This window comes from Vulpes vulpes, chromosome 16 (genome assembly GCF_048418805.1).
Source record: "Vulpes vulpes isolate BD-2025 chromosome 16, VulVul3, whole genome shotgun sequence".
Taxonomy (NCBI): Eukaryota; Metazoa; Chordata; class Mammalia; order Carnivora; family Canidae; genus Vulpes; species Vulpes vulpes.
In genome coordinates, this window is record NC_132795.1 from 51,585,900 (window position 1) to 51,611,825 (window position 25,926).

The following is a 25,926-nucleotide window of genomic DNA, read 5'->3' on the forward strand; positions in this document are numbered from 1 at the left end:
GTGTGAGAGAGAGAGAGAGAGAGAGAGAGAGAGAAAGAGAGATAGAGATGGAGGGACAGAGAGATAGAGAGAGGAGGTGGTGTGGTGTTTGCAGCCATGACAGAAAGCTAAACCATCACCTTCTGGAGTGGGAAGTTGATAGAAAAGCCTATTTTTTAAAAAAGATTTATTCATTTAATTGAGAGAGAGAGAGCCGAAGTCAAGAGTCAGATGCTTAACCAACTGAGCCACCCAGGCACCCTCATAAAGCCTAAATTTAAGTAATCAGTAACAGTGTAGGATGCTATTCACAGATACAAGGTAAATGTAAAACAATCAGGCAGGAGGACATATTTGGGGAAGTGGGGGTGGGGGATGAGGATTGCTGTCTTTAGTAAAGAATAATCGTACAATGATTTGATTCTTTTTTTTATTTTTATGTTTATTTTTTTAAAGATTCTATTTATTTATTCATGACAGACACACACAGAGAGAGAGAGAGAGAGGCAGAGACACAGGCAGAGGGAGAAGCAGGCTCCATGCAGGGAGCCCGATGCCGGACTTGATCCCAGGTCTCCAGGATCAGGCCCTGGGCCGAAGGCGGCACTAAACCACTGGGCCACCCAGGCTGCCCAATGATTTGATTCTTTAAGACTTAGACAAAAGCAAAAGCATTGAACAGAGGACCCACACAGGAACACATGGACACAGCACAGGAATATGGCAGGCCGTTGTGGGTGTGACATTTTCTTGATGGCTAGTGAAACTGAACATTTTTTTTTCTCTTTCTTTGCTGATCCATTGGGTTTCTTCTAAAAATTCCTCTTCTGAGTCTTTCTTCATGCTTCTATTGAATGATTCTCTTTTTATTAATGATTGGTGGCATTGTCCATACATTCTGGATACTAATATTTGCCGGTCATAACTTACACAGGTATCTATTCTCATTTTTACTTAGGCTTGCCGTCATTTTACACTGTGTGTGTGTGTATGTGCACATGCACAGAAGTCTTACATTTTGATGAACTGAATTTATCAATCTCTTCCACATAGCTTGAGTTTTAGTGTCTTATATAAGGGATTCCTCTTAACCCTACAGCCAAAATGATATACTTCTATATTTTCTTCTGAGAGTTTTAAAATTTTGTTACTCACTTTAAGGTATTTAATCTATGTACAATTTAATTTTGAATAATGCATAGAAACAAATATAGCAGGGAAAGAGTGAAAAAAAATTAATAAACTGGGAAATGTACCTGAAAAAATTCTCTGAAACACCACAAAGTGCAACAAAATGGTGGAAAACAGGAAGGAGATGTTGACAGACACAGATAATAGAGATCATAGGTTGAGAATATTAGCAAACTCTATGTTCCAGAAGAGGGGTGGTGAGTGTATGTGGCTGAGCAACATCTGGGGTGTTTGCTGACAAATCTCAAAACTGATGTGAGGCACTGACCCTTGAAATCAGGAACCCAATCAATTCCAAACAGAATAAAGACAAGGAAGTTACACATAGATAAAGTGGAAGAAGAGGAAGGAGGGAGGGAGGGAGGGAGGAAGGGAGAGAGAAGGAGAGGGAGGGAGGACAGGAAGCAAGGGAAGGAGAGTGGGGAAGAGAGAGAGAGAGAGAGAGAGAGAGAGAGAGAGAGAGAAAATGAGAATGATGGCTAGCTTTCACCAACAAAAGTGGTAGTCTGAAAACAGTGGAAAAGGATCTTCAATACAGAGAAAGACATTAACCGTCTATCTAGAAAAATGCCTTTTAAGAAGGAAAGTAAAATAAAGACATCTTAGAACATTCAAAAAAACTGCAAGAATTTGCCCCAATATACCTTCACTAGAGAGAATTCAAGCAGAAGGGAAGGGTTTTTAATGGAAGGTCAGAGAACGTTGAGCAAAGACAGTGGTGAATATGGGGGTAAATCTAAACAAAACTAATTACACAGGAAAAGAACATTTTGTGAGGTTTAACAATTTTGTATGGGTTTATATTATTCATCAGTAATAATATCAGGAGGCCAGTGATCAGAGTTGAGGTGGGTTAAGGTTCTTGGGTTATTCAGAAAGTACAGATGGTGATAAATTTCAGAATTCTTTATTACAATGAGTATGGTAGCCACTGAAAGAAGAAAAACAGTGTAATTTCCAAATTAATACTGGAAGAAAATGGGAAGAGGAAAAAGAACTTAATCTGAAAGAAGTCAAGGAAGGATAGAAAAAGGCGGGATTGGTGGGACAATTTGAAAACACATGGCAGAAATTAATCCAAATAGAACTGTAATGACAATAAATATAAATGATGTAACCTTGTAAACTCTACAGTTAAAAGATAAAGATTGTCATATTGATTTTTAAGAAAAATCCAACTTAACAATAGACCCATCAAAGACATAAAGGCATAGAAAACTTGAGCGACACTCAGTAAAAGAAATCTAGAGCCATATTGACACCAGACCAATTGATTTTAATATAAACATTTTACCAAAGTTTAAAAGTGCCACTCACAATGATAAACATCTCAACTAACTTGGAATATGCGACAATTAAAATTTCTATGTACCTAATAACAGAGCAACAAAACACATAAAGCAAAAATGAACAAAATTACAAGGAGATTAAATCCACCAACAGTGAGAACTTTGAAGATACCTCTCTTAGCAATTGTTAAATTAAGCAGATGACAATTTAGGGAAGATAGAGAACAACAAAATCATGAAACTTAATCTAAAGGACATATATAGGGCAGCCCAGGTGGCTCAGCAGTTTAGCACCACTGTCAGCCCAGGGCGTGATCCTGGAGACCCCGTATCGAGTCCCACATCTGGCTCCTTGCATGGAGCCTGCTTCTCCCTCTGCCTTTGTCTCTGCCTCTCTTTCTCTCTCTGTCTGTCTCTTATGAATAAATAAATAAAATCTTTTTTTTAAAAAAAGGACATATATAGAATTCAACACCAGACAACTGTATAATACAAATTCTTTTCAAACGCACATGGGCATTTGTATGGACCACAAACTGGATCATTCTCTGATCAAAATGCTTTTAGGCTTGAATACATACTCTCTAGGTAACTAGAAAAATCCAAGTTTGGAAATAAAGACTATACGTCCACATAATCCATGAGTCAAAGATCAAACCATGATGAAACCTAGAAAATAATTGAAGACAAAACTACTAAATATAAAAAACGGGAGGGATGCAGCTAAAGCAGTATGTAGAGGGAAGTTTATAACCTCCAATGTTTATCTTATGTGGAGGGACAAACAGGATTGTCTGGTAAATGACTCTAGACATTTGTGTTGTCTACAACAGATACTCCTGGGAGCAGGGGCTTCCCTTCTGCCAGAGCACAAACCCAGCACCCCACTTGATCTCCAAGCCTAGCTGCCGGCATTCCAGAACAATCCCCTCACCTGGGCTTCTTATTGCCTATGCCCCAAGAGTGTATTCCCCGTGCACATGCTGGTTTTGCATGGCGGACTGAAAGAAGACAGAGAAGTCCATGGGGAGCATGCCTCCCTAAAGTTGGTACCTCCAGGGCATGTCCAGCAGCCCAGCTCAGGGCTGATGGGGCCCCTGTGGAGTCACGGGAGTACTAGGCACTGAGTCTTTTCTTACTGCCCCTAGCCTTGTGATCCCCAGTAGGTCCTCTTGTGGATGAAATGCAGGTATTTGCCTTCTCTCTCTTTGCCATAACACCACAAGAAGAAAGATGGAAGCCGATGAGTCCAGCTAACTGAAGGTGTCAGAAGAAGGACAAAATGATTGGAAGAATATAGAGGAAAGAGAAGGTGATCAGGATCACCATCCTTGAACAGGCCCTTAATGCCACCCACAGCCATGCCCACCCATCCAGACTGTCATTCTCTGACTGTCGTGGGCCATGGTTCTGCCCCACTCATTTTCCTCACCTACTCATCCCATTCCTCCCATCATGGGCTGAAGTGTGTTGCCACTTCTGCCCAGATTCACATGATGAAATTCCAATCTCCAGGACTTCACAATGTGCCTGTATTTGGAGACACTGTCCTTTAAAAAAAAAAAAAGATTTTATTTCTTTATTCATGAGAGACACAGAGAGAAAGAGGCAGAGACACAGGCAGAGGGCGAAGCAGGCTCCCTGTGGGGAGCCCGATGCGGGACTCGATCCCAGGACCCCAGGATCAAGACCTGAGCCAAAGGCAGACACTCAACCACTGAGTCACCCAGACACCCTGGAGACAGTGTCTTTAAAGAGGTGGCTCAAATTCAGTGAGTGGTGTTCTTTTTTTTTTTTTTTAAGATTTTATTTATTTATTCATGAGAGACACAGAGAGAGGGAGAGGTAGAGACATAGGCAGAGGGAGAAGCAGGCGCCATGGAAGCCCGACGTGGGACTCGATCCCGGGACTCCAGGATAACGCCCTGGGCCGAAGGCAGGCGCCCAACCACTGAGCCACCCAGACATCTCAAGTGATGTTCCTGTAAGGAAATCAGGACACAGACACACGCAGAGGCAGGACCATGTGAAGACATGGGGAGAAGACGCCGTCCATAAGCCTAAGGAGAAACCAACCCTGCTGAAGCCTTGATCTTGGGCTTCCAGCCTCCAGGACTGTGAGATGATACATTTTTGTTGTTCAAGTCGCCAGTCTGTGCTGCTTTATTATGGCAGCCTGAGCAAACAAATACACTATTCCACCAGGAAAATAGAAGCAAGAGGAGGTCTCCCAACCAGCTCCTGCCACCACACCTACCCACCTGCCCACATCCCGCATCTCTGCTTCTCTCTTGGATAGGCATGTTGCTTCTCCCCTTTTACAAAGCACCTCTCGACCCCAATGCCCGCCCCTCGCTGCCACCCAGTGCCCACTCTCCCCTTTTACGACTGAACTCATTGCAAGAGGAGCCTGTGTCCTCTGCCTCCAGTCTGATCTCTCTCCTCCGGTTTTCTCTCTCTCTGCTTAAGTTCTCATCTCTTGAGTTAAACTTAGCATGTGTGAAATACAATGCACAAACAAACACACAAAACACAAGTGTATAATTTACTAGGTAATTGCTAAGGGAAACATCCACCCAGGTCAAGAACCGACCCATTGCCTGCAGTCTACAAGGCTCTGTGTCTCTTCCTTACATGATGACCCCTGTCCCTGCCCCAAGGGCACCACTATCCTAATGTTTGCAGCAACAATTGTCTTGTTTTTCTTGGCACATTTACTACCTACGTATGTTCCTTTAGGAAATAAGGTATGATTTTCCCTGGTTTTACACTCTATATAAAGAGTTTCTACGGTATCTTGTGTTTTCTCTCACTCATGATGTTTGGCAGTCCCATCATGTAGGGGTGACTCACGGACTGTCATGGCTCTGCAGCAGTGGTTCTCAAGTCAGGGTCCCCAGGCCAGCAGCATCAACGTCATGGAGACCTTGTTAGAAATGCAAATTCATGGGCCCACCCCAGACCTACAGAATGAATCAGAAACTCTGGGTGTGGGGTCAGCCCTTCCGGGTGATTTTGATATACAATAAAATTTGAGAATCCCTGCTATGCAAAACTGTGCTTTGTTTTTCTAGTCTACTGTTGATGCGCATGTGTGTTATTTGCAGGTCTTTGCTAGGATAAACGTCACCTCTATGACCAGCGTCACACAGGCTTCCAGGGCACTAGTGCATGAGATTGAGGAGACACTGTATTCAGCTCTGCCCTTCTTCCCTCTCCTAGTTACTGTCAAATTGTTTCCCAAAGGGACTGATATCACCCTGGGCCCAAGCAGAAGACAAAAGACATGCTCAGTCCCAGGTAAATGGCAAGAGGTTAATAACTGAGATAACTTGGGCAGCCCGGGTGGCTCCGCGGTTTAGCGCCACCTTCAGCCCAGGGTGTGATCTTGGAGACCCAGGACCCAGTCCCACATCGGAGCCTGCTTCTCCCTTTGCCTGTGTCTATGCCTCTCTCTCTCTCTCTGTGTCTCTCACGAATAAATAAATAAAAAATCTTAAAAAAAATAACTGAGACAATGTACCACAGCATCCTGAGAAAAAGCAATGTTTTCACTAAAGTACAAAACCTTTGGAATGCAAATGTAGTTGGGATTGGTTGCAGTGAGCGAAGACATTATTCATATTTGTGTCCAAATAATTGGTTATATGTTCTCAGTCAAAGTAGGAGCTATAGTTGTCAACATTTATAAATATTTTTTTATATATATGCAGAGAGATTAGGCTGTAAACAATTTTGTGACAGAGTCCGTGTTGAATACAAAAACAGACTTCAGGCTCCTGGTGTGTCCTTCCTTGTCTTTGCTGTAGTCATTAATCAGACCCTTGAAATGTTGGAAACCTCGAAGACCTACTTTGCACAGCAACCCAATGCCCCAGAGTGGGACTGAGCTTTTTGTAAATGAGTCCTCTAAAGTTTTGCTGTATTCAGTTCAAAAATCTATTGGGAAGCTTTCATCAAAGTATCCATTAAAGGGGTGCCAAGAATTTTGAGTTTTGAAAATTTAGCGAATTGTTAATTATCAGAAACAATCCTTGCCAATAGGGAAACGTTGAACTTCATTCCTACAAAAGCAAGGGTGGAGCTGAAAAATTAAATGCTGAGAGCTCCAGGGGTGCACAAGTTCTGATTTTCAAATTCCATAATTGTTTTTGGAAAGTCTCAACATGTGGGAAGAATCTAGATGAGATTCCTAGTTTTAATTGGATAAATTTATTTTCTGTACTGGAACTGAGGGAAATCAAAAAGGTCTACAATTTTGCAGCATCTAAATTTAATTAAAAAAAAACGTTCAAAAATAGCTAAGAAATGTTAAGGGGATCAAGTTTTGGCTTTTAAAAATATTTGTTGCAGAATAGTACCCCAAATGGAGTAAACATGACTGAACCCATGGACATAGTTGAGCTGGAATATTTACATGTTTCAATAAAGAATAAAGGGAGCACCTGGGTGGCTCAGTGGTTGAGCATCTGCCTTCGGCCCAGGGCATGATCCCAGGGTCCTGGGATCAAGTCCCACATCGAGCTCCCTGCAGAGAGCCTGCTTCTCCCTCTGCCTTTGTCTCTGCCTCTCTCTCTGCATCTCTCATGAATAAATAAATAAAATATTTTTAAAAATAAAGAAAGAAGAGAATTGAAAATGTTCTCCACTTACTAGAGTTTTTTCTGAGCTTACCTGGTACTTTAGTTCCTGTAGGAAGTGGATTTTCTTAATTATAGAGTCTGCAAGGGCGAGTTAATTGAAGATGTCAGATTGTTTAAATTTACAACCACAGAATGCAACTTGGAGTAAGAGTCCAAGTGATTTTATGACAAAATGAAGAACAGTAAGACCACATTCAAGAAAAAAGTGTGCTTTAGGAAGTATCAGCAACATGGCCAAAATTATAGGTTCATCAGGACAATAAACTAATTTGTTGGACTATACATGATGGTTCAGAAAACGCATTGGTTTAATTATCCTGAGCGACTTGTTTTGCTCTCCAAAGCAACCCAGTCTGCACGGTGATCCTGCCCACGCACAGACTTTGACGTGGCTGGCCACCCCTCCTCCTCCCTGAAGCCAATTCTTGGCTTCTGAGATCCTTCCCACCCTTTGGGTCACTCTTCACCAGGCTCCTCCTCCTTTTCTATGCACCTAAACTGTGGACTGCACAATTCCAGACGCTCTTCTCATTTCTGTTCATGCTCTCTACCTAGCTTTGGATCATCTCCTACTGACTTTTCAACGGACCTCTCCCTGAAACTCCAGAGTCACATCCAGAGCCAGCCCGACATCCCACTTGAAGGTATCAGAAAGGCCTTTCTAACTCAACTCTCAGGGATGTCCTCCCCACCAAAGTGCACTTCCCATGCAGTTGTAAGAAACGATGCAGATGGACCTGGTGTGCTCTTTACTAAGTTTCCCCCAATGGCAACATCTTGCAAAACCGTAGGGCCACATTACAACCAGGATATGGACACTGATAGAGATAAGACGCAGAAGGTGCTCCTGTGGTCCTCTACAGCCACACCCACTTCCCATCCACCTTAATGCCTCCTGAAGTTTTCATTTCTTTGGGATAAACACCCAGAGGGCAATCACTGAGTTGTATGACAGGTGCACATTTAGTTTTGTTTTTCTTTTTTAATTGCCAAACTTTTCCAGAGTGGCTGTACCATTTTACATTCCCATCAGCAACGTGTTTAGCTCCTCTGCATCCTCGCTGGCTTTTGGCGTTGTCATTGTTTTTAAGATTATCCATTCTAATAGGTGTGCAATGATAACTCATTATGGTTTTAACTTTCATTTCCTTAATGGGTACTGATGGTAGACAGTTGTTCACTTGTTTGCTTGCCAGCTGCATATCCTCTCAGGTAAAGTGTCTCTCATGCCTTCAGCCCATTTTATAATTGGATTGTTGGCTATTTTAGTTCAATTTTGAGAATTCTTTATATGTTCTAAATCCTAGTCCTTTGGTAGAATATGGTTTGCAAATATTTTCTCCCATCTCTACCTGTGTTTTCCTCCTTTTAACAGAGTCCTTTATAGAGAACAAGTTTTAAATTGTGAGAGTCCAATTTATCAATTTTTCCTTGTATGGGCCATGCTTTTGGTGTCAAATCTAAGACTTATTTGCTTAGCCCCACACTGCAAAGATTTTTATCATATGTATATGTTTTAAGTTTTATCATTTTATGTTTTAGATTTGTCTGCAATCCACTTTTGATCATTTGTATAGCAGATGAGAGGCTTAGATTGAAGTTCTTTTTAAAAAAATATATTTATGAATGTTCAATCAGTCCATCACCATTTGCTGAAAAGGTTATGTTTCCTTCATTGGATTGCTTTTGCATGCTTGTCAAAAAATCAGTTGGGCATATTTGTATGGGTCTGCTTCTGGTTTCTCTGTTCTGTTCCATTGATCTATGCATCTATCCCTCCACCAGCATAACACAGTCTGTAGCTATGTAATGATTCTTGAAATCAGGGAGATGGATTCCTCCCACTTTATTATTATTTCTCAAAATGGTTTTAGTCATTCTCGTCCCTTTGCCTTTCCATATACATTTTAGAACAATCTTCTCCAGATCTACAAAAAAAATCTTGCTTGGGCTTTGATAGACACTGCATCAAACCTGTATGTCAATGTGGGGGAGAAATTACCTCTTTACTATGTGGATTCCTCCAAACCATGTCACAGTGGGGTTCTTTCTCTATTTAAGTTTTTAAAAAATTGTTGGTCAGTATTTGTTTTCTGCATTCAAGTCCTGTACATATCTTGTCAGATTTACACCTGAGTAATTTTGAGTGATTGTATATGGTATTATATTTTTAATGTTGCTGTCTATGTGCTCATTGGTAGTTTATACAAATAAAATTGATTTTTGTGCATTCATCTTGTGTCTCATGACCTTGCTGATCCCACTTGTTAGTTCCAGGAAGTAGCTGTTGTTTTTGACAAATGCCTTAGGATTTTCTATGTAGACAATCATGCCAACTGGAAATAGTGACAGTTTTATTTATTCCTTTTCAATCTGCATGTATTTTATTTCCTTTTTTTTTTTTTTTTTGCTTCATTGCTCTGGCTATGGGCATTGCTTTCAGCACAATGTTAAATAAAAGTGGCAAGAGGGGACATCTTTGTCTTGCTCTCAATCTTGAGGGGATAGCACTCGGTCTTTGACCATGAAGCATAAAGTTAGTGAGTTTTTGAAGATGCTCTCTATCAACTTGAGGAAGTTCCTCTCTGCTCATTTTCTTCTGTGAGTTTGATCATGAATAGCAATTGATTTTCTAAAAGGATTTATTTATTTATTTATTTATTTATTTATTTATTTATTTGACAGGGGGAGAGAGAGCACAGTAGAAGATCAGGAGAGGGAGCAGCATGCTCTCCACTGAGCAGGGAGCCTGATTCGGGGCTCAATCCCAGGACCCCGGGATCATGATCTGAGCAGAAGGCAGATGCCCTTGAGTTTTTTGAGATATAATTCACATGTAATAATTCACATTCTTTTAAAAAGAATGCAGTTTAGTGGGTTTTAGCATATTTACAATGTTGCACAACCATCAACACTATCTCCAGAACATTTTCATCACCCCAAAGAGGAACTGTGTTTCCATCACAGTCACGCCCCATTCCCTTCCTCTCCCAAGACCCTAGCAACCACTACTCTCCTTTTATCTCTATGGATTAGGCTGTTGTGGGCACTTCACATAAATACCATCATACACATATGGTCCTTGTATCTAACTTCTTTCACTCAGGGTAATGCTGTCAAGGTTCATCCATGTTGTGGCACGGATCATATTTCTTTCCTTTGTATGGCTAATCAATATTCCATTTTACCATGATACGACATTTATCTATTCATCAATCAGTAGACGTGTAGGTTGGTTACATTTTTTAAAATATGAATAATGCTTCTACAAACATTCATTTTCAAGTGTTTGTGTAGATCCATGTTTTCAATTATCTTGGGCACATGCCTAGGAATGGGATTTCTGGGTTATGTGGAAATTCTACGTTTCACTTTCGGAGGAGCTGCCCAACTGTTTTATGGTAGCTGCACCATTTTACATTCCTGCCAGCAGTGGATGAGGGTTCCAACCTTTCCGTATCTTCACCAGCATTTGTTACTGTCTATCTTTTTAATTATAGCAGAAAGAGGGGGTGTACAGTGATAACTTGTTGTGGTTCTGAGTTGCATTTCCCTAAAGACTAATGTTTGACATCTTTTCATGTGTTTATGGGCCATTTGTAAATCTTTGGAGAAATGTCTGCTCAACTATTTTGTTCATTTAAGAAATTGAGATGTCTTTTAATCATTGAGTTATAAGAATTTTTTATATATTCTGAATATCAGACCCTTATCAGATATATGATTTGCAAATATTTTCTCCCATTCTATAGGTTATCTTTTCACTTTCTTGATAGCATCTTTTGAAACACAAAAGTTAGGCAGCCCGGGTGGCTCAGCGGTTTAGCGCCACCTTCGGCCCAGGGCCTGATCCTGGAGACCTGGGATCCAGTCCCACATCAGGCTCCCTGCATGGAGCCTGCTTCTCCCTCTGCCTGTATCTCTGACTCTCTCTCTCTCCCTGTCTCTCATGAATAAATAAATAAAATCTTAAAAAAAAAAAGAAACAAAAAGTTTTTAATTTGGGAAAAATGCCATTTACCATTTTTTTTCTGTTGTCACTTGTACTTTGATGTCATATCTAAGATGCCATTGCACGACCCAAGATTACAAAGATTTATCACTAGGTTTTCCTCAAAGACCTTGGTAGTTTTAACTCTTTTGCTTAGTTTTTGATCCATTTTGAGCTAATTTTTGTATCGGGTGTGAGGTAGGGAGTCTGACTTAATTCTTTGCTATGGATAGCTAGTTTGCTCAGGAATGACTATACTTTGGTCCTCTTTTTGAAAGTGATTAACTATAAATATTAGGGTTTATTTCTGGACTTTAAATTCAATCTCACTGGTTTAGACTATATATTCATTTTTTAAAAAAAGATTTTATTTATTTATTAGAGAGAGAGGGAGAGTGCAAGAGCAGGGGGAGGGGCAGAGAGAGAAGCAGGCTCCCCACTGAGCAGCTAGCCCAAAGTGGGGCTCTATCCCAGGGCCCTGGGATCATGACCTGAGCCAAAGGCAGACACCTAACCGACTGAGCCCCCCAGGTGCCCCCAGACTATACATTCTTGATTGCTAGACATTTGTAGATAAGGCTTGAAGCAGTAGACTCTATTGTTAAGTGCATATGTGTTCATACTTGTTGTCTCAGTGGATTGATCTTTTTACCACTACAAAGTCTCCTTCTTTTTCTCTAGTAACAATTTTTGCCTTAAAGTCTGTTTTGTTTGATGTTAGTAGAGCCAATCCAGTTCTTTTTTGGCTAATTTGAGGAATATATCATTTCCTATTCATTTACTTTCAACTTAATTTGTGTCTTTCAATTGAAAATGTGCCTTTCATAGACAGCCTTGAATTGGATCATTTTTAACAATCCATTTTGCCAATCTTGACCTTTCAATGGGAGTGTTTAATTCATTTAGATTTAATGTATTGTTGATAGGGTAGGATTTACATCTGCCAATTTGTTTTCTATATGTTCTATTTTTTTGTTTCTCTATTCCTCCACTACTGCCTTCTGAAATAGTTATGAAATAGTTATTTTCTAATGTACAATTTTTTTCTTTTTTTTTTTAAGATTTATTTATTTATTTATTCATGAGAGACACTGAGAGAGAGAGAGAGGCAGAGACACAGGCAGAGGGAGAAGCAGGCTCCACGCAGGGAGCCCGACATGGACTCCATCCCTGTTCTCCAGGATCACGCTCTGGGCCAAAGGCGGCGCTAAACCGCTGAGCCACCCGGGCTGCTGTCTAATGTACAATTTTAATGAAATAGTTATTTTGAAATATGAAATAGTTATTTTCTAATGTACAATGTTTAATCTCTTTGTTTCTTTTACATATTTTTGAGACCTCGCTTTGTTATTTTTCATAGAACAGGTCTGCTGGTGACGAATGGTCTCCAGTTCTATTTACTTGGGAGTGTCCCAATTTTTCCTTCATTTTTGAAAGCTGGTTTTGCTGAATATAGAAATCTTGGTTGACAGTCTTTTCTTTCAGTGTTTTGAATTTTTCCTCCCACTGCCTTCTGGCTTCCATGGTTTCTGATGAGAAACCAGATGTTTATTTTATTGATGACACTTCATACAAAATCACTTGCTTCTCTCTTGCTACTTTCAGATTCTTTGTCTTTGACTTTTGAGAGTATTGTCTAAAAGTTTTCTACCTTCTTAGGCTGTAGCTTTCTTGGTTCTTTGGCTTGAAAGAGCAGGCTTTTGAGGGGAAATTTCTGTCTGTACCCACTGGCACTTCCAGGTTGCCAGGTTCTCCGGCTCTGCAATGTATGATGCAAAAGAATACTCAAGGAACTCACTGCTGTGAGTCCTTGGGTCCTGAACAACTTAGCCAATCTGCCTTTCTCTCTTCACTTTTTAAAGTCTCTCTCTTTTTCTTTTTTAGTTCTTTTCTGTTGTGTTTTGCTCAAAGAATAAGGAAGACTGAACTAACTCCATCTTCCTGGAACTGGAAGTTGACTTTATTGCCTTTTAAAAGGTACTTTTTCATTGCCACCTCATCTCATTACATTTTTGCCTTCCTGACCCCGACCTACCCCCCCTCCACATCATGTCTGTTCTTTTTACAAGTGTTATTACTTCATAGCCTTATAGAGGATCCTAAATACGCTTCCTTTAAAGTCTGTTTTTAGACTGTTCTATTATTTTAATTTCACCTGGAGTTAATTTACATTATGATTATTAATTTTAGTGGCCATTATCCTTAGCATTAGATGTCTTCATGGGCTTTAGTTTTGAGTTTTAGATTCATTTTGGGATGAAATGCTATCTTTCACCTTCTGAGTGTGTATATTCTCTGTGTACACAACCCTCCTATCCTCTAGAGCCCCCTTCCTCCTCAGTCTAGCAGTTTGGGGCTGCACCCGTGGTGCCTGGTCCATAGTACAGAACATGTTTTATATTGGTGGTGGCGCTTCACACTTCCTGGCCCTTAGGGTCTACTTGCCAAGCCAGGGGGCTTGAGATTCATGATATTGTGTGCTCTTCCTTGTCCCAGGGTTACACCTTCATAGAAGCTGTCGCCCCCATGAAATGGTCAAAGCAGATTTTTCAGACTGCTTTATGACATACAGGTGACCCCCTCTTTCCCCTGGCTTCAAAGAAAAAGCCTGATACTGTTGCCAGCCTTATGTCCCCATTATGCCTCAGGACCTAGCAACCAGCAGGCCTATGGCTTTGTTAAAACTCAGAAGTTTGTATTTTTGGACCACAGGGGAGTTCATCTTGTTTTTGAGCACAGTCAGATCCTCTCAACACTTTCTTTGTACAGTTTATCATTGTTCCGTTTGGAGCAGAGAGAGCTATCTCAGAGGGTGAACCACAGATTGTCTGGGTCAGAAGCCAAATACTCTGCCCCTGCTTCTCTTATTTTTAAAACTATTGATTTTCATTTCGTGTCTACGGCCATACCACCCTGAACACGCCCGATCTCGTCTGATTTTCATTTCGCTGTTTTCATGTGATGCCACTTTATATCCTATTTGAAATAACGTGAAATACAAATAAATTACATGTTTCTTTAAATTCATGTTTCATCATTTCTGAAATGACAGTGCACCTTATATTCAATGCACCCAGAAATTTAGGATTTATAGTGTCAACCACACCTGAGATTGTCACAGATGCTTCCCTCATATGTATAGTGTTCAGGGATATGGTGACGTACAACCCTGATGCTGAGGCAGAGAGATTTATGGGGTGATTCAAAGGAGCAGACGGGGATTCCTGTGTGTGTTTGGAAGAAGTGGGAGGGCTAATGGGGTCCAAGTCAGTTTCTGCACTGACCTCAGTGGAGATGAATGCAGCTCCTGCCCCCTCTCCTTTGGAGGTTGTTTAAAGAAACACCTCTCTTGGGACGCCTGGGTGGCTCAGCGGTTGAGCACCTCCCTCCAGCTGAGGGCGTGATCCTGGAGTCCTGGGATCGAGTCCCACATCGGGCTCCCTGCATGAGCCTGCTTCTCCTTCTGTCTGTGTCTCTGCCTCTCTCTGTGTATCTCTCATGAATAAATAAATAAAATCTTAAAAAAAAGAAAAGAAACACCTCTCTTCCCTTATGTCCTAGAAGTTTTCATCTGGTCACGAAATGTGCACCCTTTGGCATACTGGGGTGCACACAGTTGTGAGCACTGCTAGACTATCCTATCCTCTTCAAGTACTGACACCCTCAGGTGCCAATTCCCACTTTATACAAGCAAGAACTGGAAAGGTGTGAGAGAAGTGACTCTGTCCCAGGATTGCCTGAGGAATGCAGGGGCTGCCAGTGGTTCAGCCTCCTGGAAGACATGTTCTCCAAAGACTGGCATGGTGAATGTCTTTTCTCTCTGGCCATGCCCCAGCCTGGGACTGACCACCCAGAAGCTGCTTCAGGAGGTCGAGCGGGGAAAAGCATCCAGATCCTCATACTCTTCATCCCAGAAACTTGACTCCGAGGCAATTACCCTGGAGAACTTGGCAGAGGAAGGGCTGGGATTTATATACAAGTAAGATTCATAGAACCTCACATGGAAATAAGATAGAGACCCATCAAAAGGGGCATGGTGTGTGATTTCAGTGGGACACAAGGCAATACCTGAAAATCATGCTTTTGAAATTAATGCGAAAATGCTCAAAATTCAGTGTGCTATCAGAGTCACAAAAGTTTCGTAAGGTACAAAAATTAGTATTTTGTCATAGAATATATGGAAGGAAAATGACCGGGTGGAACTACAAAAATATTACTATTTGTGCTCTTCAGGTGGAGGGACTCTTGAGTGATACAAAGTTGCTTCTTAAAGATTCTCTGGCGTTAGGGACGCCCGGGTGGGGCTCAGCGGTTGGGCATCTGCCCTCGGCTCAGGGCGTGACCCCAGGGTCCGGGATCGAGTCCCGCATCAGACTCCCTGCACGGAGCCTGCTTCTCCCTCTGCCTGTGTCTCTGCCTCTCTCTGTGTGTCTCTCGTGAATAAATAAAAATCTTAGAGGGGGGAAAAAAACTTCTCTGGCGTCAAAATTTGCTACAATGAATATGCATTACATTGAACTTGTATTCCAGTTACAATATGAAGAGCATGTTCCATTAAAGAAAATACGATCAGAACGTATCCGAAAGAGCTTGGCTCGCAGCCTCGGGAAGATGCACGACGACCGGAAGGCATCTCCGCTAAGAAAAGAGCAGCAACGCCGGGCGCCGCCGATTGGCTGCTGCGGACGGACGCCGAGGCCGCCCTGGGAGGCGGGGCTGCGCGCGCCACTTCCGGGGCGGGGCTTCGGCCGCCGCCGCGCACGCGGGAGCGGGCGGTCTCCATGGCAACCAGCGGGGCCGGCGCGAGGCCCGCCCGCCGCCTCCGCCGCCGCCGCCGCGCCCGCCCCGCCCGCCCCGCGGCCGCCCGCGACCCGCCCTTCCCTCCGCCGCGACCCCGGCCCCGGGGCCCGCTCGCGCTCCCGCCCGAGGCCGCCTCCCGCCTCCCGCCGCCGCCGGCGCCGCCGCCCCGGCCTGACCTGACCGGGAAGCAGTTCCGCGGGCCGCCGCCGCCGTGACTCATCGGCCCGCCCGCCCGCGTCCCCCGATCGGGCCATCTTGGTCGCGGCCGGCGCGGCAGACGGAGCCGCGGAGGGAGCCGCGGAGAGCAGGTACGCGCGCCGCCGGCCCGGGCCCGCGCCGCCGCAGGTGCAGCCGCCCTTTGTTCTGCGCCAGGTGGGCGCGGGGCCCGCGCGGGGAGGGGGCTCGGGGCCGGGCGCCGCCGCCCGCTCCCCTCCCGTGGCCTCCCCCTCCCCCCCTCCCCTCCCCTCCCCCCCTCCCCTCCCCTCCCCCTCCCCCTCCCTCTCCCCGCGCAGCCCTGGCGTTTCTGAAAACCTCTTTTCCTCCTGCAGGAGCAGCCCAGCCCCCGGAGCAGCCCGCCCTGGGCCCGTGGGGTTTGCGATAAAGGAGCCGCCCCCGGAATCGGCGTCCCGCGGGGCCTGCACCCCCGGCGGGCCCCGGCCGCCCCCGTCCGCCCCGCCCGCCCCGCCCGTGTGGTTGGGTCTTCCCGGCCTCTCCCCGGTCGCAGCCGGGGCCTCCCCACTTCCAGCAGCCCAGGTGCTCCGGTTCCCCGTGACCCCTCGCGCCCTCCAGCCCCGGCCTTTGGCTGACCTCCCGCCACCATGGTGCAACCCCAGACCTCAAAAGCCGAAAGCCCGGCCCCCGCAGCGTCCACCAGTGCCCAGATGGATGACGTCATCGACACCCTGACCTCCCTGCGCCTCACCAACTCGGCGCTCCGGCGGGAGGCCTCCACCCTGCGGGCGGAGAAGGCCAACCTCACCAACATGCTGGAGAGCGTGATGGCAGAGCTGACCCTGCTGCGCACCAGGGCCCGCATCCCCGGGGCGCTGCAGATCACCCCGCCCATCTCAGCCATCACCTCCAACGGGACCCGACCCATGACCACGCCCCCGACCTCTCTGCCCGAGCCCTTTTCCGGAGACCCCGGCCAGCTGGCGGGGTTCTTGATGCAAATGGACAGGTTCATGATCTTCCAGGCCTCGCGCTTCCCCGGGGAGGCCGAGCGAGTGGCGTTCCTCGTGTCCCGGCTGACTGGGGAGGCAGAGAAGTGGGCGATCCCCCACATGCAGCCCGACAGCCCCTTGCGAAACGACTATCAGGGCTTCCTGGCCGAGTTGCGAAGAACCTACAAGTCTCCCCTGCGGCATGCGCGGCGCGCCCAAATCCGGAAGACTTGTGCCTCCAATCGGGCGGTGCGCGAGCGGCAGATGCTGTGCCGCCAGCTGGCTGCCACCGGCTCGGGGCCCTGCCCGGTGCATCCAGCCTCCAACGGGACCAGTCCGGCGCCGGCTCTGCCCACCCGAGCTCGGGACCTCTAAGAATCGGCCACCAGCCGGGTCGCCTCTGCAGCCACGCAGACAGCATCCACCCTTTGCTACATAGAAGAAATATCCATACGACAGCATCTCCCCTGTCTGAAGACATTCCCTCCTGCCTCTCCAGACCTGTTCCATAAGGAGATCGTCCTTCATCGCCCTTGGGCTCCCTGTCACCCACCTGGCTTCCCAGTCGTCTGTGCTAGCTTTGTACCTACAGTGCATGTGTCCCTCTCCTGCTTGCAGCCCCAGCTCTCCTGGTGACCGCCACTCTGCCACTCGGTCACGGTGACTCCACAGCCCCTTGCGGACCACTTGGGCTGAACTCTCCCAGCCTGACTAGGTTCACGGACCTTCTTCCTCCACTCTGTGCAGGCACACGCACCCCCCCTCCCCTTGGCAGCTCCCCTCTGACGATAAGAGGGGAGCCACTTAGGCCAGGCTGGTCGCTTGTTTGGGGGACCTGGGGAGGGGAGTCTGGCTTTGCACTGTAGGTGACCACCAGCCCTGCCAGGCCTGGAGATAGCAGACCGGCAGGGCCTCGACCCTGCTGCCGTGGCCAGGTGTTCACTGCTGGGAGGGTAGTGTCAGTACTTACGGCAGGAAGGCTTCGCTCTGCGCGTGAACACAGTCAGTATGTCCCGTTGTTGCCCCCGGGAAAGACCGCAAATGCCACTCGATGGAGAAGCCCCCAGAGGATGCACCTCCAGGAATGCTGAGCTTTAGTTGCCAGTGTTCTGATAGCGCTGGGCATCCTGGGAATCTGGAACTTGCCTGCCGCAGGAGTTCATTGTGACTTTGGATCGCTGCACGGTTCCATCGAGCCACCACAGGGAGCAAGTTCATGTACATCTCTGCCTGAGGCCTGCAGCGGGTTAAGGGGAAGGCACCAGTGGTTCACTCTGCTCCCCTGGGCCCCCCAGTGGGAACCACCACCAGCCGGTGTGTGCCATCCATCACCCCTCCTCTTTGCCCCATATCACTTGGCGATAGGCCTGTCTAGCTTGAGACCTGTTCCCATCTCCATTCAGGTGATACCTGGCTTTCACCTTAGCCCCTTCAGGCACCTACACCACCTCTGGGTCTCCAGAGCCCCGCGTAGCATGCCCTCCCCATGCCTGGGCTCTCCCATCAGGTGTCCAGCCTTGGTCTAAGAAAACACAGACTCCTAGTTGGAGACCCAAATCCTCTGGGATGCATCATGAAGCACTTACGGAAGGCGTATTTCCCCGATGGTCCCACTGGGCCTTGGTGGCATTTGTAAAGGGGAAAGAGCTGCAGTCTACCTTGGTCCCAATGTGGAGACAGGACACAACTGGCACTTGGGTCCTAATTCTGAGGGACAGGGCTGTACCTCTTATGGTGGATGGCCTTTTGGTTCCTCACAAGGGATGCTCAGAAATCACTTTCTAAATGAGACTTGGCCAAGCCCTCTGGACCACGATGCTCTCGCCATGTTTAATGTCAAACGAACTGCATTTACGTGATGGCCTGGACCACAGGGGAAGATGGGGTGTCTCACCCTGGGTCCATCTACCCTGTCTGAATGGTCCTGGCTTGACCGCAGAAGGATAACCTCTGTACCCACCTGAAGACCTGTGTCTTGGGATACCCAGAGGTTGGGTCCTGGGGTCCTTTCTTCCTAAGAGTTTTGATGATGCTGGGGGGAGGTGACTGCGTTCTCGAAGCGGCCACTGCCTTGCAAGGTCAAGGATATTCAGTGGTTGCTGGGGTTCGTGGGCCACTGCCACCCACTCATTGTAAACTCTGTTAGCCCAATTGCCCTGCTGAACAACTGCCTGACTACAGGCTTCAGGCCCCCCTGGATTCCAGCCACGGCTGTTCAGGTGGGACCATGGTGCTCACTAAGCATGAATGGGGGGGGGGAGGACACACATTGGGGCCACCATTCTGGGGGGTGGGACCTTTAGTGGGGGGTGTACAGATCACTTTCTCTTTGCGCTCAGTGTCTACTGTCCACCAGCTGGATGGAGGTGCCCGCAGATGAACGGGTGCAGGCATCGTGAAGGTTTCCATGGGCCCCGGGCGAGGGCAGGAGACCCAGCATGGAAGTGGAGTGGGAACTGCCATCTCGCTGACCCCTGGGCCTACCCACGCGGCACGCAGAAGTCGCATGATGCTTGCATTGCGTGTGCCCAGCGTTTTAAGTTGTGCAGCTGGGTGCAGCAGGGCCTGAGCTGCGGGGGGCGGGCTGGCTTAGCTGTGTATCAGGCCCCGATCCTCTGGACCGGGGTGTCTCGCCCGACCCAGGCTGCTGCTCCAGCTCCCTTTGGCGTGCTAACTTGTGTTTCGGTTGTTGGTGCTTGTTTTGGGGCTCGGGACTGCTGCTGTTGCACATCTGTGACCTGGACCACTTCCTGCAGCTTTGGAAGTGAGTAGACGGGAGGCTCAGGGGGTTGCCCCCCATCCGACTCAGAAGAAGCCCCACACGCAGGGAATCCCCTGTGGCCCTGGTGAAAGACTCCCTAGGTCCCAGTGGAAGAGGAGGAGACCCAAGCGCCATGCAGTCCAGAGCCAGACTGCGGGTGGGGGAGGGTCAAGCTGAAGAAGGAGGTTCGGGGAGGGGAGCTGCTGTGTACAGACTCTGGGTTGTAATTTCTCTAAATTTAAGAGAAAAGGTATTGATTTATAAAAAGGACAGGCAGTTAGTAGTGTTAAACGGTGCATGTGAGGGCAAGTTTTATGTTTTTCATGGTGTTGACATTATTTGAGCTGTATTGTGGTTTCTCCGGTCCAACTGCTACCCCATCTGGTAAGTAAGCCTCCTGGCATAACAGGGCATCATTCGGGATGGAATTTCGAGTAAGGAGTGACTTCCTGGTCAGACGCATAGCGTGACCTTGGGATTAACGTAATGTCCTAAAACATTTCAGCGACTTCTAGAAAAAAGCAAAGACGTGTTTCATGGGTCCCAGGTAAGTATATGATGAGTAAGTAATGACAGGGGTGCAAACCACCCTCCCCAGAAGGTGCTGGTATGACTTTCCTGGTGCGTGGGCCCCTGCCGTCAAGCATGACCGACCACTTGCTGGGTGACCACAGTCCTGGCAGCTTGGACCGTAGGAGAGAGAAATGTGAGGGACAGTTGGGCACGTACTTAGGCTACTTTAAGGGGGCGAGCCCTACGGGTGTATAAGAGGACACGCCTGGGGGCCACGGCCAGCAGCGGAGTTTGGGTGGGAAGAGGAGGAGGAGGAAATCCTTGCAGAAACACGAAGATGCCCAGTGCCTGGGACGCATTAGCTGGGGTCTTAGAGCTGCAGACGAGACAGGACTGCGCAGAAGGAAGTGCAGAGCACCTGTTGGTCAACAGCGTAGCTTGCCAGCCCAGGGATCAGAGTGGGTGTAGGCCAGGTCTGCTATGTGGACAGAACTGACCACCCCGTGGCGTCTCTCGGGGTCCTAACCTGGGGTGTGGTGGTGGCTGGCACAGTGCAGCCACGGTGGAGGAGGTGGGAGGGACCCTAGCTCCTCACTGCAACGTCACTAACTCCTTTCCGTGGGCGAGTAACCGTGTACTGGGTCTTTTCATTATCAAAGCAAACCTACACCTAGAAATTTGGGAGAATAAGATAGTGAGAAAGTGAAATTTGAACATTTTGGTGGCTTTCCTGCCAGGCCCCTACCTTCCTTCCCTCCCCCTCCCCCCTCCATCATCATGGTTTTTCTTCTTTTTGTTGCCACGTAGCAGTGATACTACCTTCTGTAATGATACAATATTGTGTAGGTGTTTTCACTTGTATCAGGGGACTCCCCCGTCACATGTTCTTACTAATTTCAGTTTGACATGGCTGTGTCCTCCACCACGTAGACGGACAGTAGTGCCCGTGGTTGATCACCCATGCCGTTACTAATTTCTCACCATCAGAAATGGAAGAATGTCTTCGTGCATAACGCTTTTCCCGGATGCCAAGTTACTTCCTTAGGATAGATCATCAGAGGTGGGATTATTGAATTAATATGAACACCTCTGAGGCTCTTGTTACATATTGACAGATTGGTTTCCAGCAATGTTTGTATCCATCGACACTGCCGCCAGCCAGGATGTACGTGCCCACTGTACCACTGTACCATCTCGCCAGCTCTGAGTATTATCCTCTGGCTAAATATTTGCTGATCTGAAACAATAATGAAATAATGATACATATGAAACATAGCATTGTGTTTCAGTTTGCATTTCTTTGCTTTCTAGCAAAGTTGAACATCTTTCCATGTTAAGCAGTTGTATTTTCTCTTTTGTGGATCGTCCGTGTCATTTGCTCTTATCTACCGGGGTCTGATAAATTTGTATGAGCTCGTTATATATTAAAGATATTAACCTGTTGTGTGTCATATTTGCTGTCCATGTGTCCAGTTTTCTACCTTTGTGTGTGTCTTAATTGAAATTTTGACTTCTTATAAAGCCCATCCACTCTCGTTGGGCACAGAGCCCACTAGCCTCTAACCCAACAACACGACGCAGACACATAGGTTTTGTCCCTTTTGCTCATGGCTGTATCATCGTACCTGTAACAACACAACGTGGTAGGCACTCCATACACCTGTGGCAGGTTGCATGGGTGGATGTGCTGGGTGCTGGGGGTCTGCGGATTGGTATAACAGGCCCAGCTCACATGCCTGCGGACCGAGAGCAGTTCTCCAACCTTTGGGTCTCACAGTCCCTTTGCACCGTTGAAAATCACTCAGGACCCCAAAGAGCTTTTGCTTAGGTAGATCTTACTTACCAATGTTCACCATGTTAAAATGGAGAATGTCTGAAAATATTATTTTGAAAGCAAGCTCATTACATGACAGCACGAGTAGCATATTTTAATGAAAACTCTGTTATTTCCCAGAACAAAACAAAAAAACGAGTCAGAAGAGTGGCATTGTTCTGCTTTTTTTTTTTTTTTTTTCAAATTTCTTTGAAGCCTGGCTCAATGGAAGACAGCTGGAGTTGCACACCCGCTTCTGCACTCAATCTCTTGCAAGATCACTTCTCACGTAGCCTCTGAAAAATTCCATTGCGCACCCATGAGATAGACTGAAAAAGGCCGAGACAATTCGAGCATTATTACAAAACCAATTTCCTATCACAGACCCCCCTCCGAGCCTCCTGCCCACTCAGTACCGCTGGTCTAAGAAGAGACAGGCCTCGGCAGGTCTGCAGACACCTGCATCCTTTGTGGTTTCTTTCAGTGTTTTATTTTTTGAGGTTTCAGTGTTTTATTTATTGTTTTGGGCATCTATTTGAGAGGGGGAGAGTGAGAGCGTGAGCAGGGAGAGGGGCAGGAGAGGGGAAGCAGACTCCCCATGGAGTGGGGAGCCAGACACGGGGCTGGATCCCAGGACCCTGAGACCATGACCTGAGCAGAAGGCAGACGCTTAACCGACTGAGCCACCCGGTGGTGCCCCTCTTTCAGTGTTTGAAACTTTAGGTCTTTTACTGGTTCTAGAATTAGCCTGGCATGGAGTGCAAGGTGAGGCTCTAAATTGACTTTTTCCCAAAATATTTAAACATCTTGAGATCATCTGTTAATTCTTTCTGTCTCATTGACGTGCATTTTTTCATCACATTTGAAGGTCTTACCTGTTATAGGGCCAGGTTTTCTATCATCCTTTGATCCTCTGAATTCCCTCTGCCACCCTTTTTGAAAAATGATTTCGGTTTTATAATTCACATTCCTATCTAGGATGGTTCTCCTCCTTCAGGTTTTCTTAATCTTTTCCATCAGATGAACTTAAAAATTAGTTCTAAGGTTTCCCAAAATCTTGGTAACAGGTACAGACCTTGGAAAGGCATTGCTGCTTTGGTGAGTTGCATGCGGGGTGGGGCGCTCCGAGCCGGGTGGCCCCTTCCTCCTACCCCCCAAGACCTTGCCCCCATGCCCACCTCCATCCCCCTGGTTTCCACCAATGGCTTCTTTAAGACAGATGGTGGTTTAGGATCGGGGCGTTAAACCTGCTCCCCAACTGGCCAACTGGCTGCTTTGTTGCCAAGCCAGTATCCTCTGCTATATGAAAGTCTACACAGTACACGTAGCACCCTACTGGCCCCAGACGTCCTGTCCCATCCTGGGGATTCATGAGGAGCCAGCTGCCTGTTCTGCCTCACAGTGGAGGCACGGAGCTGAGGTCCTCAACCAACCCTACTGTGTGGCCCACTTGGAGGCTTGAGACCAGGAGCCTGGGTAGGAGCAGGGCCTGCATTCTCAGTGACTACGCGAGATGCCCGCTTTTGCTTTGAGCTCCCAGGTACCCAGCCTGATGGAATTCCATCCCGGGGCCCACTGAGTCTCCCTCTCAGTTGCTGGCTCTATCCGCCTGGTTCCCAGGCCAGGAACCTGGGCGCCTTCCTTGCCTTCTCCCCTTCCTCCCCACCTGCTCCCTCACCAAGGCCATCCAAGGCTTCTCCTCTACGACCCTCAGTCCGTCTGGCCCTGTGTCCCCACCGCTGCCCTCCCTAGGCCTTTCCCCTGCCTCCCCTTGTGCTCTTAGTCCCATGGGAAGAGCAGGGTCAAATTTCCTCCTCTTAGAATCCCTCCATGAACCACGGCCCCACACCCACCCCAGCCTTACAGCTGTCCTATGTCAGTGAGCTTCCGCTGGTCTCCCCAGCTAGACCGTGGCTCCTAGAGGGCAGAGCTGATGCCCGAGGCATGCCTGTCCCCAGCAACCAGCCTGGGGCAGGCTAACAGAGGAGCCGCTCCGGGAAACGTTCAGTGGTTGACCAGAAGGACAGCAGGAAGACAACAGCTGGCAGTCTTGAGGCCATGACACCCAGGCCACCTGCCAAGGAAAACTGGAACTTCCAGCAGGCCCCACATCCTGTTGTTCTGTTTCCTCTTTTACAAGAGGGGATCATACTGTGCATCCTCCTTATTAACATGTTTTGGGAATTTTTTTACACCCCCAATACATGACGAAAACATGCTAACGCCACGACATTATTTGAAATGAGTAACATCCTGTCTTGGATTTGCCACCTTTGACCCCAACCACCCCTTGCTTTCGGGATGCAGCTCGTTTATAATTTTTGTCATTGTTAAATGGTGTAGTAAGCATCCTAGCAGCTAAATGTCTCCTTGGGAATATGGGCCGTCTGCTCCTGTCCTGAGTTTCCTTTATATTGACTGCGAGGTCACCGTGGCCACACAGGAGGGATTGGCGGTGTTTCTCTTTGATCATTTTACTGAGCTTGTGGGCCTTCTCGGGTGATTGCTCCCAGGCCCCTGGAGCGTCTCCAGAGATGGTGGCATTCTGCTCCAGGAACAGACGCAGTGGGCCACCAGCTTCCCTGCCAGGACTGACGGGCTCACTGCTCCGGTGCCGGGGTGTTGGTGGCCGATCCTCTCAGTCAGGGTTCTTCGCACACAACCCCGGAGGGCTATCCCACCCCCGCCCTCTCTGCACCCCTGACTGGGGCTCCAGTGACCATGACACAGCCCAGCTTGGCCCTCTGCCCAGTCCTGCATCCTTCACTCCCTGCCGCTGTCGACTGGAGACCACTTCCCCAGAAACTTCCTGCAGGCCAACCTCTGTGTCAGAGTCCGTGTCCCAGGGAGGGGGGGCCCATGACAGTCCAGCCCTTGATTCAGACTTTGTCTCCTCTTCCTTCAGTTTCTGGAGCTTCTCAAATGATGTTCTCTGGCTTCCCTGCTGTCCAACATCTTGCCCCTGACCTTAGCAGGAGGCACAGCTGCTGGGATTTCCTAGGTGTCCCTTTTGTGGTCGGTGCTGGACCAGCCCCGCGCCTCCATCTCACTGAACCCTCCCGCCCCCTGCCACACTGGGTGTGTTACCATGCTGCCAGATGGGTGAGCAAACAGAGCCAGAGTTAGTGACTGGTCCACCATCACACAGCAGGTAGGGCCATTTCTGGAACCTGACCCGGGCCCTGGTTTCCTCTTAATCTGCCTCCTAACTGCCATCTCGTCTCTCTCCTTTACCCGTGGGCATTGCTCTGGTGTGAGGTGGGCTGTGTGCTGGGTCCCCGGTTTGTCCTGGACCCTCCCCCTTCAGTTCCAAGCACAGAAGGTGAGATCACCATGGCCAGCACATACACACACACACACACACACACACACACACAACCACACATACACCGCACATCCATCCACACCACTCACACACCATGCACACACCCCTACACCATACACCACCAGATGTATGTATAGAAGCATTTGAAAGTAACAAAAATAATGACATTTCTTCAGACCAGAAATGAAGTCATCTCCTCACAACTGTGAAAGGCGGTGAGACCTGGGGGCTGTGCATGCCCACCAGCGAGCATATTAAAACTAATAGAAACTGCCCTCTCTCTCAGGACATATCTCAGCATTTTCAATGATAGGAAAGGCTCGTGTGATTTGCCCACAAATCTCCAATGGCCATCTTGGGCTCAGGACATCTGCTGAGGCCTCCGCCTGTCAAGAAAAGCTATTTAATTTCTAGGTATACACTGTAGCAGGATATTGAGCTGGGCTTTTCCTGTTGTA

The 25,926-nt window shown here is 47.4% G+C and overlaps 1 protein-coding gene across 2 annotated transcripts; it reads left to right on the forward strand.

The window, feature by feature from the left end:
• Positions 1 to 15,982: 15,982 nt before the first annotated feature.
• RTL6 (retrotransposon Gag like 6) lies at positions 15,983 to 21,781 on the forward strand. 2 transcript variants are annotated; one of them, XM_072742623.1, is made up of 2 exons: positions 15,983 to 16,201; positions 16,442 to 21,781. In XM_072742623.1, exon 2 carries the CDS (start codon positions 16,712 to 16,714, stop codon positions 17,429 to 17,431), a length of 720 nt encoding a protein of 239 aa, XP_072598724.1. In that variant the 5' UTR covers positions 15,983 to 16,201; positions 16,442 to 16,711; the 3' UTR covers positions 17,432 to 21,781. The 2 variants fall into 2 exon arrangements, with proteins under 2 accessions (XP_072598724.1, XP_072598725.1); XM_072742624.1 differs by having other exon boundaries at positions 16,141 to 16,265.
• The last annotated feature ends 4,145 nt before the right edge of the window (positions 21,782 to 25,926 follow it).

What these genes read in the sequence shown, in the direction of transcription:
- RTL6 (XM_072742623.1), top strand. Translation starts at nt 16,712, where the DNA reads ATGGTGCAACCCCAGACCTCAAAAGCCGAAAGCCCGGCCCCCGCAGCG.